At 37.6% G+C, this 17580-nt stretch overlaps 1 protein-coding gene across 4 annotated transcripts in view; it reads left to right on the top strand.

Annotated features, from left to right (window-relative positions):
* RPS6KC1 (ribosomal protein S6 kinase C1) overlaps positions 1–17580 on the top strand; it is a 171236-nt gene that overhangs the window by 34281 nt on the left and 119375 nt on the right. For all 4 annotated transcript variants that reach the window (XR_008390242.1, XM_053658206.1, XM_037164331.2 and 1 more), the window contains exons 4-5: positions 494–609; positions 11004–11097. Coding sequence is in view for 3 of the 4 variants with exons in the window: in XM_053658206.1 (XP_053514181.1) it covers positions 494–609; positions 11004–11097 (210 nt within the window). In the remaining variant the exon portion in view is untranslated. The remainder of the gene's footprint in view (positions 1–493; positions 610–11003; positions 11098–17580) is intronic.

Below are 17580 nucleotides of genomic sequence, written 5' to 3'. Positions count from 1 at the left end.
TGGAAGTTAGCTGAGAGAGCCTTTTGCTACAAACGGAGGTTTTTGACCCCATTGATATACAGATGTTCTCATAATTTCCTCTCTTCAATTCCTTCATAAATAAAAAAGCGTGAAAGGGAAAATTATCAGTAATTACAGTATTAAATTACTATAGAAAGCCATTCGAGTTCTTTATAATTCTCTTTTCAACTTCAGTTTCAGATTGTCGGCTTCTTCAGCGGGGAGTTTCCTGTATTGACAGGCCGCAGATGAAGATGGCATCGTCTATTTGAGTGGAAATCTCTGCCTCTTGTTTTATCAGGCGCGTTATTTTCTCTGCCGGTGAGAGTGCCGCCGCTTCCAGGCGTGGAGACTAGGCGTGACCTCAGGAGGCTGCGGATGAGCGGAGCAGAGGCAGGGACGGGTCCGCTGCTGCTTTCTGCCCCGAGACCGCGAATCGTCCTGAACAGGTGTTCGTCCTTCTGCGCTGGTGCTGATTCTCGTCTCGTTCTAGGGCGGTTCGACGAGACTGTCATTGAGGAGAGGCGGCAGTGTGCCGAAGACCTGCTCCAGTTCTCTGCCAACATCCCCGCTCTTTATAACAGTAAACAGCTTGCAGATTTTTTCAAGGTTTGGAGGGCTTTCTAAAATGCTTTGTATTTTATTAAATACTTGTGTTTTCTATCGTGTAGTAACACAAGCTTCAAGTTTTTTTAAAAAGTAGAAAATGTCATTTACTTCTGAATTTCATTGTTCACTAGAATAAGTAATAGTTTGATTGCAATGTCTGTGGCATATCTTTTTTTAGTGCAGAAATATGTAAGATTTTTGATTCATAAATTTTTAAAAAATTGATGCAGAAGGCTTAGAGATTGTATGATTCACTCTGTCATAATTGAAATACATTAAAAATAATTTTAAGAATCATGAAACTCCAGTAGTTATCTTCACTTTTTGAGGTGTCTTTTAGTGGTCGACTTTTTTGGGGGAATGGAAACAACTATATTTACACTTTGTGTCATTGTAGTAATTTATTCAAAGATAGAACAAAAGTAGTTATACACAATTTTAGAGAGGTAAGTTAGTACAAATTGTATTACCAGAGATCATTGAATATTTGCATATTAAGTTTCTTGACATGTAATGCCTTCATTCTGAGTTCTTCGTAATTTTTAATAATTTTAAAATTTATTTTCTACTGAACCTCAGGTTGTCAGTTGATATCATTGTTTTTAATGAGCACAATTTTCCTATTGTATTTAGGCTTCTTAAAAAAAGCTAGAAGATTGTGTTATAATTGTTCTTTTCCTTCTTTAAGTAAAATTCTACTCATTTGTATACAAGTAATTTCTTAGAACATGTAGCCAATGAGGTACACAAATAGTGGGGTTCTTAATTTTCCTGATACTAGTAGACCTAACAGGACCTGTTTTAGTTACTAAAAAAGCTGATCTTTTCAAAGATATTACTACAGACTTATGAGGTACACAATAGAAATAGAAATAGAAAAGTTTACGGTAACAGTGAGATTCCTGCTGATGGACTTTGTTGCTTAATTTTTTGTTACTCTGTAGACTAGGCCAAGATGATGAATTTGGCTTTGCTTGTAGCTAATGTAGATCTTTGGGATCAGAGGCCAAGTCAGAATGATACAATATTGAGCTCTGTGCTGTTTTTAGGTACAGTGTAACTAATGTGGAGTTTATGCTTATAGAAAAAGGCAACATTATTAAGCAAGGAGAATAATGCTTTATAGAAATTGTGAAGGGCAAGACATACAACTTAACACATGTCCAGGGATGAAAAAATCAGTCCAGGGCAGTGATGTTCAACCTTTTTCATCTTGCGGCACACGTAAACTACTAACATTCTGTGACACAACAAAAAATATTTTTTTTTTGCTGGTCTGACAAAAAATATAGGTATAATTTTGATTCATTCATTCAACCAGACAGCTATTGTTGTGTTGACTGTTGTCATTTTTTTTTGCCTATCTAAGGGAAAAGAGGTCAGTCCCCCTGGCTAAGTAGTCAGGTCCTGCTGGTTTTAAAAATTCTTGCGGCACACCAGTGTGCCTCTTGCAGCACGCCGGCTGAAAATTGCTGGTCTAGGGACATAGAAGTCAGATCTTAGACTTTGTACAACTTAAATAAAAGTATTTACTTATTATCTTTCTTCTGGATCTGGGAATTCCTGACTGTAACTGCTGCTGGAAGACAGTTATTTTTAGGCTTTGTGAAATGAGAAACAAAAGAAGAGGAAGAAAAGATGGGACAGTTTAAGAAAAGTGAAGCTAACTCTCTGCCTAGAGATAGTCCTGACATTTCCTTGGCCAGAACTGGGTCACAGGATAATCCTTAAGCTCAGAGAAGTCCGGGCAGGTGACTCTTTCAGCTTTCTAAGTTTTGATTGTGGAGTATGGAGGGGAGGTTTTTGGGTAACCACACCTCAGGGTGTGCTATAATAACATAGTTTTTTTCTTTGTAGAAACACTCATGAGCATCACATGCAAATAACCATATAGCCACTTGATTTGAATTTTTAAAAACATATAAAAGAGTAGAAGGAATAGTGTAATGATCCTCCTCTATTACTCATTATTCATTACTCATTACTCAGCTGCAAAAATTACCAGTACGTAGCCAACAATTTTCATCTGTTGATTGAAATTCAAAGTTACTGGCATAAAATTGTTCATAAGATTTCCTTATAATACTCCTAATTTTGGTAGGGATGGTAGTAATGTCTGTCTTTCATTCATGATTTTAGTAACTTGTGTCTTGTCTATATTTTTCTTAGGGTAGCTAAAAGTTTGATATTTTTGTTGATCTTTTCAAAGGACCAGCTTGGTTTTATGTATTTGTCTCTATATTTCTGTTTCATTTCATTGATTTATACTCTAAACTTTATTTCCTTCCTTTTAATTGCTTTGATTTACTTTGCTCTTTGTTTAGTTCTTTAATTCCTTAAAGTAGAAGCTTACATTACTGATTTGAGATGATGGTTTTTCTTGTCTGATGTAAGCATTTATGGCTAGAAATAGCCCTCAGTACTGCTTGAGTCTCAAGTCCCTTAAATTTCTATGTTTTGTTTTTATTTTTATTCAGTTTGGTGTATTTTCTGATTTCTTTTGTGGGTTTTTTTGTTGCTGTTGCTGTTGATCATTGATTATTTAGAAATATGTTCTTTATTTTCCAAATGTGCATGGATTTTCTAAAGTTTAGTCTATTGTTGATTTCTAATTTTGTTTTCTTGCAGTTGTGGTCGTATGTTGTATAATTTCAATCCTTTTAAATTTATTGAGACCTGATTTATTTCTTAGTATATGATCTGTCCTGGAGAATGTATGTTTAAAAGGTATGTATGTATATTCTGTTGTCAGGTGGAGTTTCATAAATGTCAGTTATTTCAAGTTAGTTGATATATCAACTGTTTGCTGTTTGTCTTTGATATCCTTGCTAATTTTCTAATTCTCTCAATTACTAAGAGTGAGGTATTGAAATCTTTGATTGTTATTGTTGAATTTCTTATTTCTTCTTGCAGTTATGTAAATTTTTACTTTACTTTGGGGTTCTGTTGGCATATACATGTATGTTTATAGTGGATGTGTCTTCCTGATGAATTTAATTACTTGGTCTTCTGCAGTGTCTCTCTTTGCTTCTAGCAATATTTGTTAAAGGCTTTGTGTGGTTTTAATATGGCCACTCTCGATCTCTTACAGTCCCTATTTGTGTGGTACCTTTTTTCATTCTTTCTCTTTCAGTCTGTTTGCATTTTGAATAAAGTACATCTCTCACATGCACTATATAGTTTGATCCTATTTTTTTAATTCAGTCAGAAAATTGCTGTTGTTGATTGGAGTACTTAGTCATTTCATACTTAAAGTAATTATTGATATGATGAATTTGTCTGCCATTTTGCTCTTTGTTTTCTCCTATATTTTTGTTTTTCTTTTGTGCCACTTTTGTATCAAATAGGTAATGATTGTTGTATCATTTATATGCTATTTTTATGAGTTGTGTTTGTTAAGTTAAATTATTCTTGCTTGCTCTAGGGAGCAAAACATGCATTTTAATTTATGACAATGTACTTGAGATTAATACTGACTTAATTTCAGTGAAATGTAGAAAGTTTACTCCATAAAGTTTTACTTACTCTCCAGCCATTGTGTTTTATCATCTGTATACCTTAAACATATTGGAAACACAACAATATAGTGTTAATGATCTGATTTTTTAAAGAAGTTAGGAGAAGGAAAAGCAAGAACATATAGCTATATAGTCTCTTTTTACTTTAAAAACAGTATTTATTAAAAAACGTTAGGGAACATAAGATATGTAACATAAAACAATGTATATAAATCTAATGTACACAAAATGATAACACAGTTTTCAAGAACATATTCCTAAAAGGAAATGAAATAACTAATAAGATAGGACCTTCCTTGGACCTCTATAGTCTTTTATATTTCCCTCATTATTACCTTTTTTTAGTATTCTTTCTCTGTTCAAGTAGATTCAAATTACCTATAGTTGTCATTTTCTTTCAGCTTCAATTTCCTGTTTCCTTTTTTATGTTTTAGGCAGGTTTGCTAGCAACAGATTCTCTCTGTCTTTGTCTGGAAATGTTTTTGTTTCACTTTTGTTTCAACTCTTCATTAAAAAAATTATTGATTTTAGACAAGAAAGGGGAAGGGAATAAGGGAGGGAGAGAGAAAGAGAGAGGTAGGTAGGTAGAGAGAGAGAGAGAGAAACATTGATATGTTGTTCACTTATGAATGCATTCATTGGTTAATTCTTGTATGTGCCCTGACTGGGGATCAAACCCACATACCTTGCTGTATCAGGGTGACGCTTTAGGCAACTGAGCTACCCTGCCAGGGCACCCTTCATTTTTAAAGGGTAGTTTTAAAGGACAGTATTTCTTTTAGTTCTTTGAATTTGTCATTCCACTGCCTGTTGTCTTTCATTGTTTTAATGAGAAGTCAGCTGTTAATTGTCTTGTAGTTCCTCTGTGTCTTTTTTTTATTGCTTCCTTCACAATTTAGACTTGTCTTTCAAGTGTGTTAGTCTAGGTCAAAGACAGTTGTCTTTCAACAGTGTTAGTCTAGGTATTGATCTCTTTCAGTTTATCCTATATGAGGTTTAATTTGTCTTGTGTTTGTAGATGTAAGGTTTTTTTGTTGTCAGGTTTTGGGAGGTTTCTGCCCTCATCTCTTCAGGTATTTCATTTTCAGCCTTTTTCCTTTACATTGGATATTGCCACTACATGTAAGTTGGTATGCTTGATATTATCCCACATTTCTCTCTGGTTCTTTTTATTATTATTTGGTCTTTTTTCCCTATGATCTTCAGATCAGAAGTTTCTGTTGATCTTCAAGTTCATTGGTTATTCTTTCTCAGATCTGTTGTTGAACTCCTAGTGAATTTAAAAGTTTTGGTATAATACGTTTCAATTCCAGAATTTCCATCTGGTTCTTTTTTCCCCCTAAGTTGAGATTAATTGATATAATGTAAAATTCACCAATTTTAAGTGTACAGTTTAATGGTTTTTAGTATATACACCAGTTAATGCAACCAGTATCACTATCTGCTTCAGGACATTTTCATCACCTCATAAAGAAATATCATACCCATTAGCACTCACTTCCCCACATGCCCCAACCCCGAGCAACCCCTGACTTACTGTCCATAGTGATGGGTTTGCCTATTCTGGGCATTTCATATGAATGGAATCATACAGTATGTGGCGTTTTGCATCTGGCTTCTTTCACAGAGCTTAGTATTTTTCATGTTCATCTATGTTGTAGCATGTATCAGTACTTTGTTTCTTTTGTGGCTGAATAGTATTCCATCAAGTGGATATGAATATGCCACATTGTATTTATCTGTTCATTATTTGGTGCACAGTTGGGTTGTCTCCATTTTTGGCTCTGTGATAATGCTTCATTTTCATTTTTTAAATAGTATCTATATTTGCTACTTCATGAGCCATAGAGTTATACTTTCTTTTAATTCTTTAATCATGATTTCCTTCAGTTATTTAAACCTATTTATAAATAGCTGCTTTGGAGTCTTTGCCTTCTAAGTCCAACATTTTTGCCCTCTCAGAATTAGTTTCCATTGACGGCATTTTCCCCCTGTATGGAGCGCACACTCTTCTATTTCTTTGTATGTCTTATAGATATATTTTTGGAAATGCAAATTTTGGTTAATATATATTATAGCAACTCTCATTTCTGATTTATTTCCCCTGAGGGTTGTTGCCACTGTTTGTCTGTATGTTTATCACCATAATTTTTGGACCATAAGTCGCACATAGGTTTTAGAGGAGGAAAATAGGAAAAAAAATTTTGAAGCAAAAAATGTGGTAAAATATTTAATTACATAAATAACATAATTTCACCAGTGGAAATATAAACAGAACTCAGCAGCAGCATTAACAATTAGTATTCCTCCCAAATTTGGGGGAGTGTTTGTCTTATAGTCTGAAGAATATGGTGACTCTTTGTGCAAAATCTGTGGAGTCTGTTTAATGTATAGTTTGTGACTGTTGATTCTTACGCTCAGTTTTTATTTTATTCTATTTTACTTTTATGTTTTTAAAGCTGGTTTGGTAGAGATTAGCTTTGCATCAGTATAGGTTAGTGGGCAGCTAGTGTTTGGTCTTTGCTTGTACTTTTAAACATTTTGTTTCATTTTATGCTGCTCCCTTATGCCGATGATTCTTTGTTTTCGAAGTTCCAGCAGTTTTATGTTTGTCCTGAGTTTTTCTTTCCTTTGGGACACCGTGGACTTGGCTCTGTGTGTGTGTGTGTCGTTTGCCAGAGGTTTGTAGGCAGCTTGTTCCCTCTTTGGCCCCTCCTGCACGGATGGGTAGAGAGTTTATTAAGAACCCCTATGCTGTGTTATTCTCTGGATCTTCCTGGTAAATGTGTGACTAGTCATGTTTTGGTCCTTTGCTTGCCGTAGCTTATGCTTGCTGGGCCACTCACTTCCTTGCCATTTGTTTGGCACTGAGATTGCTACTATTACTGATATTGCTGTTTCAGGTAGGTTTTTCTGTGTGTGTGCTTCAGTCAGAATCATGCCCACCTCCTCTGCCAGTGAATCTGCTGGTTTTCAAAGCTTGCCTTGCCCTGGAATAATTACCATGGCAACCCAGCTGGGATGGAAGATGGTAGCAACCCCAGGCCAGAATGCCATAGCCTCCCACAGTTCGTACCTGTGGTTTTGCAGTTTTTTATGAGTAACACCTCTTCCTCTGCTTTATGTTTTTGATCAAGTTCCAGAGCCCTCTTGGTTGTCCTGACAGTTTCCTTATTGACCGGTGGGAGAGTGTTTGCTGATCCACATATTCTACCACACCGGAACTCCTTTCCCTTCAGACGGACTCTCATTACTAACACCATTGAGAGGCTGTGTAACCAGGGTTCCTTTTTACTGCACAATCAGAAGCACTATAAAGTTGATGTTTGAACTAGAGAGTTAAAGTGGAATTGTGGCATATTTTCCCATGACTTCCCCATAGTGCCTAGATAGCAGTTTTCATTATTATTTTGTTTCATTAAAGAATTATTCTTTATTTGGTATAGTGTATTTATTATTTTGTATAATATTGTTTGTTAAACTAGGTAAATAGAATTTCTTTAGAAGTATTAGCTGAAACATTTTTTTCAGTTTTAGTTTTTATAAGCAGATCTTATATCAGTTTTTAGTAATAATAATAACAAATCTTGAGTACTTATATTGTTTTAAAAACTTGACACATATGAAATCTTTTAGACCTAACAATTCCTTGAGTTACTTATAGGCATCATTTCCATTTTATCGGAAGGTAACTTCTTTGAATCACTATCCACCTAGTGGTAGAAGAGGTTAATAGTTGGGTCACTTTATGTTAAGTGAGAGTATAAATAAAATCAACTTTGCTTATTAAAATTCTCAAGGACATTTCCACATTTTCTTAATATTTAGTTTTGATGTTCAAAGGATACCTTTGTCTAGAATAAGTACTCTTTTTTGGAGAAAAATTTAGCTGTAAAACTGATTGTGATATTTCAGTAAAAATAGAATAAAGTAATAGAAACTCTTGCTTCTAAAGAATATTTGTTTTTAAAGTTTTAGTTCATTTAATACTCTAGGAAGTTAAATTTTGTAATTTGAGAAGGACCATTTCAAATTTCTCTTAGAGATAAGCTGGCAGGGAGACTTTGATTAGGTGAAGATTGTTGAATTCTTTGTGTTGACACGGAGAGGAAATGGGGGTTTTGTACTTCTCTTGGCTTCTGCTCCTCTGGAAGTAGCGTTTGGGAGCATAGAACTGCTGGTGGAAGGCAGAAGGAGAGGCGTTCGAAGCGGAAGAGCTGTCACTGGAGTTAGGTATGGCACCTAAAGACCATAAGCCCGTGTTCTCCTGACCAGAGCAGCGCACAGAGCCACACAACTGCCGCTCACTGCCAATAGCGTTCTCTAGTTACATGTAAGCCTCAGTACAATGTATTGTATTTTGAGGCTTGAATTTGCAAACTTTTTTTATTGTTGTTTTTATTTTTTAAAATATATTTTATTGATTATGCCACTACAGTTGTTCTATTCCTCCCTTCATTCCCCTTCACCCTGCATACCCCCTCCCCCACCATTCCCCCCCTTTAGTTTATGAACACGTGTCTCAAGTTCTTTAGATTCTATGTCTCCCCTACTATTCTTGCCCTCCCCCATCTATTTTCTACCTACCATCTATGCTACTTATTTTCTGTACCTTCTCCCCCCTTCTCCTTCTCCCACTCCCCTGTTGCTAACCCTCCATGTGATCTTCATTTCTATGGTTCTGCTCCTGATTTAGCTGTCCTCTTAGTTTGCTTTTGTTTTAGATGTGGTTCTTAATAACTGTGAGTTTGCTGTCCTTTCACTGTTCATCTTTTTTAATCTTCTTTTTCTTAGGTAAGTCCCTTTAACATTTCATATAATAAGGGCTTGGTGATGATGAACTCCTTGAATTTGATCTTATCTGAGAAGCACTTTATCTGCCCTTCCATTCTAAATGAAAGCTTTGCTGGGTAGAGCAATCTTGGATGTAGGTCTCTGGATTTCATGACTTGGAATACCTCCTTCCAGCCCCTTCTTGCCTGTAAGGTCTCTTTTGAGAAATCTGCTGACAGTCTGATAGGAACTCCTTTGTAGGTGACTGTCCCCTTATCTCTTGCTGCTTCTAGGATTCTCTCCTTCATTTGAATCTTGGCTGATGTAATGATGATGTGCCTTGGTGTGTTCCTTCTTGGGTCCAACTTCTTTGGAACTCTCTGAGCTTCCTGGATTTCCTGGAAGTCTATTTCCTTTGCCAGATTGGGGAACTTCTCCTTTATTATTTGTTCAAATAAGTTTTCCACTTGTGGCTGTTCCTCTTCCCCTTCTGGCGCCCCTATAATTTGGATGTTGGAACGTTTAAAGATGTCCTGGACGTTCCTAAGCCTCTCCTCATTTTTTTGAATTCTTGTTTCTACATTCTTTTCTGTTTGGTCATTTTTTTCCTCTTTCTGGTCTACTCCTTTGATTTGAGTCCCAGTTTCCTTTTCATCACTATTGGTTTCCTGTGCATTACCATTCATTTCAATTAGTTTAGCCTTGATATGTTCCTCTAATTTGTGACTAAAATCAATCAGTTCTGTGAGGATCCTGATGACCAGTGTTTTGAACTGTGCATCTGAAAGTTTGGCTATTTCTTCATAGCTTAGATTTATTGGCTCTGGGGCTCTGAGTTGTTCTTGAGCCATGTTTTGATCTGTTTGTGCCTGTTAGGTATGAGGAGCGGAGCCTTAGTTGTTTATCAGGGCGGGGCCACCCAGGTCGCTGGTTTGTGACACTGTAGGTGGGGGCGGGGTCAGAGAGGGACAATGGCTCTCCCCTCTGCCACTTCCTGCCACTGGGGCCTGCATGGTCTGTCTCACCGCTTCCTCCTTCACCGGTTTATCTGCGCACAAATGTGTGACCATGGTCAGCCCTCAGTGAGTCCGCCCACTTTTCCACACCTGGGATCTGCCTACAGCTGCCAGCACGCCAGGGTCACGCGCCCGTGTAGGTCCGGTGGATCTTTCTTGCCCGACCCCGCTCTGTTGCTGGCTCTGCCCCTCCTACCAGTTTGGCTGAAGGGTTCGTTGTTGTCAGACATCCATGAAGTTCAATTTTCTGTGGTTTTGGCTGCATTTTTGTTGCTAAAACCTTGTTGTTTTTAAGCTTGGTTGTGGGAGGAGGCACAGTGCTTCCACCTACGCCTCCATCTTGGCGGAAGTCGCAAACTTTAAATATAGAATTAAATAATGGTCACATTGAGAAATCAATTTTAAATTATTAACATTGTGTATCTTTAATAAACATAATTAAAATTTATTGTTTTGTTTTCTTTATATTGTATTTAAGTGGTTTTCAAATTGAAGTCACTTCTGGGATCTCCCGGAAATGCTGTGTGATATATTGTAGTTTTTAATTTGATAGCATTAAATTACTTCCTAACGGAGTTCGTCATTTATCAGGAATTGGAATGAGTGGTCACTAAAGATTCCAAACAGTATTCTTTAGATGGTCAGTGTTTCTCTTTCTGCATTTTTTAATGAGTACTTTTGAGATATTTAAAAAAATATGCTTTTGTAAAAAGCCACTTATTACTACTATAAACATGATAATATTCCTGTTGAACTTTTAAATAATAGACCATTTTTAGAACAGCTTATGTTTGTATTATGTTTGTAGAAAAATTGTGCAGAAAGAATAGAGTTTTCCCATCTATTCCCCTACTCCCTCACAGTTTCTATATTAACATATTACATGGATGGGATACATTTGTTAAAATTGGTGAACCAATATTGATATTTCTATTGATTTTTTAATATAGCAATTGTAATCTAATTTAATAGATGAATAGTTTTTGTAATCCTTATGCATACTCAATTGAGATTATAGTAGTTCATTTATTACTGATTTTTACAAAAATACTCTGACAATGAAATGCAATTACTCTCATCTTTTTAGGGTGGAATAATTAATGATGGTTCAGAATTGATTGGTCCTGTTGAAGCTCATTCGGATTCTTTCGCTGATACCTTTCCTGAGTGTAGTACGGAAGGTAAGAGATTTAATTTAATTTCTTCATTTCAATGATTTTGACTGCAGAGGGCTATAAATCATGTTTACATTGCAAAAAATAAATGGATATAGGAATTTGAGAATATTTAATTCTAAGATTCTACTGTTTTTACATTTTAACATCAGTGATATTTGACGCACGATACTGGGTTGATGATATCTTACATTTCATTGACAGCTTTTTCTTTCTTAGTGATGTATAAGGTAATGATTCCTCCTACAATTAGTGGCATCTCAGATTTGATGATACATGGTATAATGAATTTTTAGAATTTTTATTCTCCAGAATAAGAATGTCTTGCTTATTAATTTTATTTAGTAGCATCTAACTTTTAGACAGTTAATTTCAAGACTGGCTTTAAAAGTTTAGTCACGCACCCAGAAAAGAAAAATCTAAGGCAGTTTTAGTGTTTTTGATATCATTTGAGATTACATGAGTCTAAACCAAAGCAATTTTTGTGCTTCTAATGACTTTAATTCAAGAATGGTCCCTCACTCTTGTGTTTTATTCCTCTGTTAGGTCATCCTTGAATTTTTATGAAGATTTAAAATACATACATTTTTGGAATTTTGGATTTCCCGTGCTAGTTTTCTTTCAGGGAACATTTTGGAATTGAAAAAAGGATTTGGGGACAGGGATGGGGCAAGTCTTTAAAAATAGTTAATTGGATTTGTTTGACTCGGCTTAGGTCTGGTTTATATAAAAGTAAAATCATGACTGGAGAATATTTCTCGATCTCTTTCATGAGTGGGAGTTTCCAGCAGAGGAGGGTGCTTTGTGAAATTAGTGGTGGGAGGCAATTAGATTACAATTGCACTGTAGCGATGTGTCCCTGGGCCTGTGTGCAGACGTCCTGTGCGGACAGACGAACTGACGTAGAGCTCTCGCTGTGAAGCCCCATCTCGATTTGGTAGGAGCAACACTTCCTCATCCACTGTGCAGGCTGATGCACTTAAATATGTTTTTCTGTTGGTTACTGTATTGGAAAGTGATTAACTTTCCTTGTTTTTCAAGGTGACCTCTGTTGACTTCAAAGTGAGTTCATTAACTTACAGCCAGTGTTCTGTGTAATGTTCCGGGCCCTCAGGCCCAGGATCTCCACTGAGTCCCCAGTGTGATTCTCCTTCCAGAGCCAGTCTCCTTGGAAGGTGACGTCTCTGGGATATCGTGACCTGGCTCTTGCCTCAGAGATGTCCTCCTCCTGAGAAAGAGGGAGAGTATGTTTTCTGCCTGTGAAATGTGCTGATCTGATGATGTTCAGTAGAGGACAAACAGGACAGTTAAAAATATTTGTAGGAGAGTATTCAACGAGGAGTATAGCTCTTGGAAATTGAAGAATGTTTTTGTTTTCTCTTTTTGTTTTGTGGTACCAGAAGCGAAGGTTGTGTGATTTGGGAATGGTTATGTTCTGTCAGCAGCCATAGAAAAGCTTCATTGCTGGGTGGGAGTCAGCCGTGGTACAGAACTATGTTTAGGAGCCTGTTTTGCTGTGACGTCATCAGGGATGGAGTGGTGCAGAGGGGTCTCTTGTCCTTCGCCGTGGTCTAGGAGGGAGATGGAGGGGCGTTATTATTGGGAATGACTTTTCTTGGGATGATGTTCTTAAAGATGCAAAACTCTTCTGGGTAAAAAGATGGCTGTATTTATGTAAAGGAGATATAACCTAAAGTTAAGGTGAGTTAGTAATTTATGGTCCAGTCTGGGAGACTTCCGAGAAGTAAGAAGATGCTGTTAGCAAGTGCAGTCAGACAGCTGGCATAAACCGGGACTGCCTGGGACAAGCAGGGTGGAATGGGCTGCCCGTGTAAAACAGTTATTTCAGAGTTTGCCTTCCAAGTTTCAAAATGATGGGTTTTCTTTGGAAGGATTTCTCTTCTGGAAATATGCTTGTATGAGAGAAATTGGGGGCAACATTTTTATTAAAACCTCAGGAAAAGACTTACGAGACCTAAAAGTAACAGTGACAGTTTATCCTTTCAGGGCATTGCTTTGTTTTCCAACAATCTTACCATCTCTAAAATGCACTAACAATGAGAACACGGGACTGGAGATGCCGTGAATGCTGGTTTTTTTACCCTTTCCTTTAGAAGCCTTTGTGCCTGGCTAATTAATCCTGCGGAAAGACACCGTGTTAACTAAGATCAGACTGTCAGACAGCTTACAGACTTATTGCTTATTCGAGAGGGGAAAGGACTCTTAGGTATCACGAGGTTGTCGGGCATACTGGCACGTGTAAGATGTGCTTTTGTACCGACAGTTCTGCAAGCCCTAGAGACAGCCGAGGGAGGGGGCCTCTAGTGTGAGAGGGGGGAAAGCTGGCCGCCCACCAAGCCCCACCGGTGTGCAGTGAGCCGAGGGCTGTGGAGGGCCTGTGGCTGGCACGTGCTCGTGGGGTGGGGACAGAGCCAAGATGTGGGGAGGTGATTCACTCCGTAACAGCTCCTCTGAGGGCAGTGTTTTAAATGGTGTTTTGAAGGTAGATTCAGTTTTCATACTTGTGATTTCGTTTGCCAGTGGAATGAGCCAGCAGGGCAAATCTTAGTATCTAGTCGGCTGTTTCAAGGTCCTTCAGGTAGAGTTAGAATGACCTGGCAGGTCTGTCACCTCAGAGAACAGATGCAGAGGCTAAGGGATCATTATTTTTATTAGTACCATAAAAATGCAATCAGCACGTTTTACGTTACCTTGAAAGAAAGTTTTCCCAGGAAAACCAGGGGCCGCCTAGTGGGTAACCTTATTTTATAGTACAGTGGGGTGGAGGAAGGTCCTGGAGGGTGTGATAAAACCAGTAATTTGGTAATTAACTGGTAAATATAGTTCATCTAATACGAGATTGAAAATTACAAAGTTATTCAGTAGGCTTTTAGATAAAAAGTTAATACTTTATGTTTTTAAAGTGAAATGCTGGTTACTCTTAATCTTTTTTCAGAGAAATTAAACTATATCCTTTCTCATAGAGGAAAGGTTCAACTGATTGTTAACATCTTATTTCCTTTTTAAACTTTCATCATTTGTTGGATTAAAGTTAGCTATGAAGTTACTGACATTGGTGAAAACCTGGCCAGAATGATGCAGGGAATCGGGCTTCTTGACATGTTTCTCTCATCTGCTGGCCTGTTTGAAGGCTGTCGGCTGCCTCACTGCCCTGCTGGCCTCCATACCGGAGCCTTTGATGGCGGTGCGGTCTCATCTGGGAACCTGTGTCATTTCCTCTTCCTAGTGCATTACTTTATTTCCTTTGCCGTTCTGGGAGGGGCACTTTCCAGGTGTATGCAGCAAATAAGAGAAAATAATTAGGTGATCATAACCACAAAAACAAATTGAGAGATCAGCTTCTTATGTGTATAGCAGGTCTTAAGGGTGAATATTCTTACATTTCTCCTGGAGTAGTCAAATCTACCTTTTTTTTTTTTTTTTAAATTTGTGAATTGTGTATTAGGAGCTCCTAAGTGCATATTCAAACAATTGTAGACTCAGGAAAGGATTTATTATGCTGTCTTGAATTACATTTTGAGAAAAATGCCATCTGTTGCTGGTGTGTGTAAGGGAAACTCATGAAATAACTCTCAGTGCAAGATTTGTGTTTTTATTTGGTGGTAGGGTAGTACTTTTTTTCATTATGTGGATAAACATGAAGATTATAATTAATATGTGTGAAATTGAATAATATAGATTATATTTAAGACATTAAATGTACTCAACATTATATTATGTTGGGGAGACTAATTAGAAAGGTGTAGTTATTTAAGTTTGAAAAAGTTCTGTATTAAAATACTTTTTTATTATATATTCTTTTACTTTTTTTGTGTTGTTTTCATGTAGATGATTTAAAGTTGATGTTTTGAGGCAGGATCATTTTATAAAGGAATATTCTTCAGTTTTTTTGCTACTTAATAACCTAAGTATATATTTAAGACAAACTTAAAAACGGTGCACTATACATACTGTAAGATGACAAAATACATGTCTAAATAATTTAAATTTAAATAGAATTGGTAGCAAATGTCCACTAGGTGGCACCATGAGAACTCTGAATCTTGTTACTTGAATTAGTCTGGGCCCTGGATTAAAGTTTATTCAGTTTGAAGTTCCTTTTTCTCTTATCTACCTACCTTTTATTCATTGTCCTTTATTAGTTGAATTTTCTCTGATAAAGAAGCTTAAAATAAATAGGAAAGAAGTACAGGTTATTATTCTCAAGATAAATACAAATGAGAATGTGTCATTGTGTGTATATGTGCATGTAAAACAAATGATACAAATTGTAAATATTGACTCTTACAACCCTGGGGTTATTGAGGATAATGTTGAAAAGTTAGGGCTTTAGGGGTTGGGTGAGGCAAATAAAAAATTGTGCTCTGTCGTGGGAATGGGTTTTAGAGTAGAAGGAACATTAGGGAACATATAGGTAAATCTTTTAGTTTACAAAAGATTTATAAACTGGAAACTGCAGAGAAGGTCAGCCATGTGCCTGAGGCAGGCAGGGCATTCTGGGTATTGAATAGCAGTCACAGAAGTGTGTTTGTGAAGTGGAGACTTAATTTTATGGAGAGGAGACAGAATATGCGTTTGGTAAAGCAGGCTCTTTGTGAACTACTAGTGTGTCCGTGACAAACAGGTGTGATTTGCAGGGAAGAAGTGGGGAGAGCAGCAGCACAGAAAGTTCTGTGGGCAGAAAGGGAAGCCCCCTCATAGATCTCGGTTGTTCACGCTAAGATAACAGTATGCGGGTTGTAATTGTGATGAACATGTTGTTTTCTGAGCTCATTCTGGTTTTCACCAAGTATACAGAAGATACTCTGATGCCGTTTTCATAAAGTTTCACGGGTGGGACATAGACATGTCCCAAGGACATGTAATAAAAGTGTGAAACATCAAAGGAACGGTTCTTTTGGTAACAGTAGCAATTATTAAATGATGAGTTGGTAATTGAGTGCAGGAATCTTAACTATAATAATCTTAACTCTTTTAGATTTAGCTATTCACTTAAAATCACATTTATGAGGGCGTGTTTCTTGATGGAGACGGATGGGTATTTCTTCTGCCTCAGAGGCCCTTTGTCCTGCTGGCTAGATGTCCTGCTTTGTGTGAGAACCTGGAGTCATCGCTACTAGGAAAAGCAAAATTCCCTTTTGTTGGCTGGCAATATGTGAGCCTCAGGGCCGGTGAAGGCTGTCAGCTAGTAATAATGAGGCCATGCATTTTATATATAGTCAGCCGTGAGAGACCACCTGTTGTTCTAAAGAAAACTGAGGTCTTTTTGCACATGGTCTTCAAATACAGATTTCTGATGGTTTACAGTATAAGGATTTATTCTGTGGCCACTCAGCCTTTCCCTCCGGGCCTGTCTTTCAGAGATGCTGTCCTAGGCAGATTGCACTGCACTGCCCTGCTCTGAGCAGTTCAAAGAACAGAAGGTGAGGGTGGGTAGGTGGACTGGGATGCTAAATAAGCCTCTCGCGTCTGTCGCTGATCTTTGACCAGTCACCCGGGGCCTCCAATAGCCCTGAGACTTGAATGTCTGTGAAATGGATCTGGAGGCAGAACGCTTCATAGACCCTTTGACCCCCGCCCTCATCCTTTGCCGAAAAAGCTTAGGGTTTTGACTTGATGGTGTTGGTGAAGGATGAACCTTTCCCTCTTGTGATGGCCCAGGGGGCTCTTGAAACATGGATTGACTTCAGGTTGGTTTAGCTTTTGACACATAGTCTCTGTATTGTCAGTTGTTGCTCTGCCTTATCTACAATTTTCTTTCTTCTCATCTTAACTGAGGACGTTTTGCTTGCTGCTCCCCATATCTTACTTGTTAGCTTCCTTCCTGGGTTACAGGGAGCTGGACAGCACTTCATTGAATATTTAGATTTGTGTAAAAAGGCTGAGTGACAGGACTGAGATTCCTGGACTTCAGCAAGCCCTGTATTAAGTAGGTATATTAAAGATATAAGAGGAATAAACTGAGTTACTGAGTATATGTAACTTTTGACTTTTTACTGTTTGGGGAATACTTCATTGCGAAGAAGGGAAATTAGAAATTGCTTAACTGTGGAAGGGAAGAGTATCAGAGGTTACCAGAAAAGATAATTAGGTGCAGTGAGAGGTGGAGGAGATACCATAGGGTTAGGTTTCTCCGGAATGGCAGGGTGCATCTAGGCAGGGGAGTGTCGAGGTTCTATCATTGCTATTTTCTCTCTCTTAAGTTAGGAATTCTTGGGCACTGGCTGCTGGATAATTTGCCTCAGTTTTCACCCTTGCCACATCTGCTTTGATGGATGGTCTTTATGTTCTGAGCCTGAAGGGCTTGCCACACACATACAAGGAATACAGTTAGCATCATCTGTACCCCTACCATACAGAGAAAATTACTTTTAGGGCCTGGTGTACCTTTCTAGCTTTTTTCTGTGTTTGTGTTTTCAAGTTAGCACTATAGTATGGTGTATATGTGTATGTATGTTTATATGGATA

The sequence above is a fragment of the Artibeus jamaicensis genome, unplaced genomic scaffold, assembly GCF_021234435.1.
Source record: "Artibeus jamaicensis isolate MK-2021 breed Jamaican fruit bat unplaced genomic scaffold, CSHL_Jam_final contig_2170, whole genome shotgun sequence".
NCBI lineage: Eukaryota > Metazoa > Chordata > Mammalia > Chiroptera > Phyllostomidae > Artibeus > Artibeus jamaicensis.
Note: the sequence above shows the minus strand (reverse complement) of the source record. Positions and strands in the feature narration are given on the sequence as shown.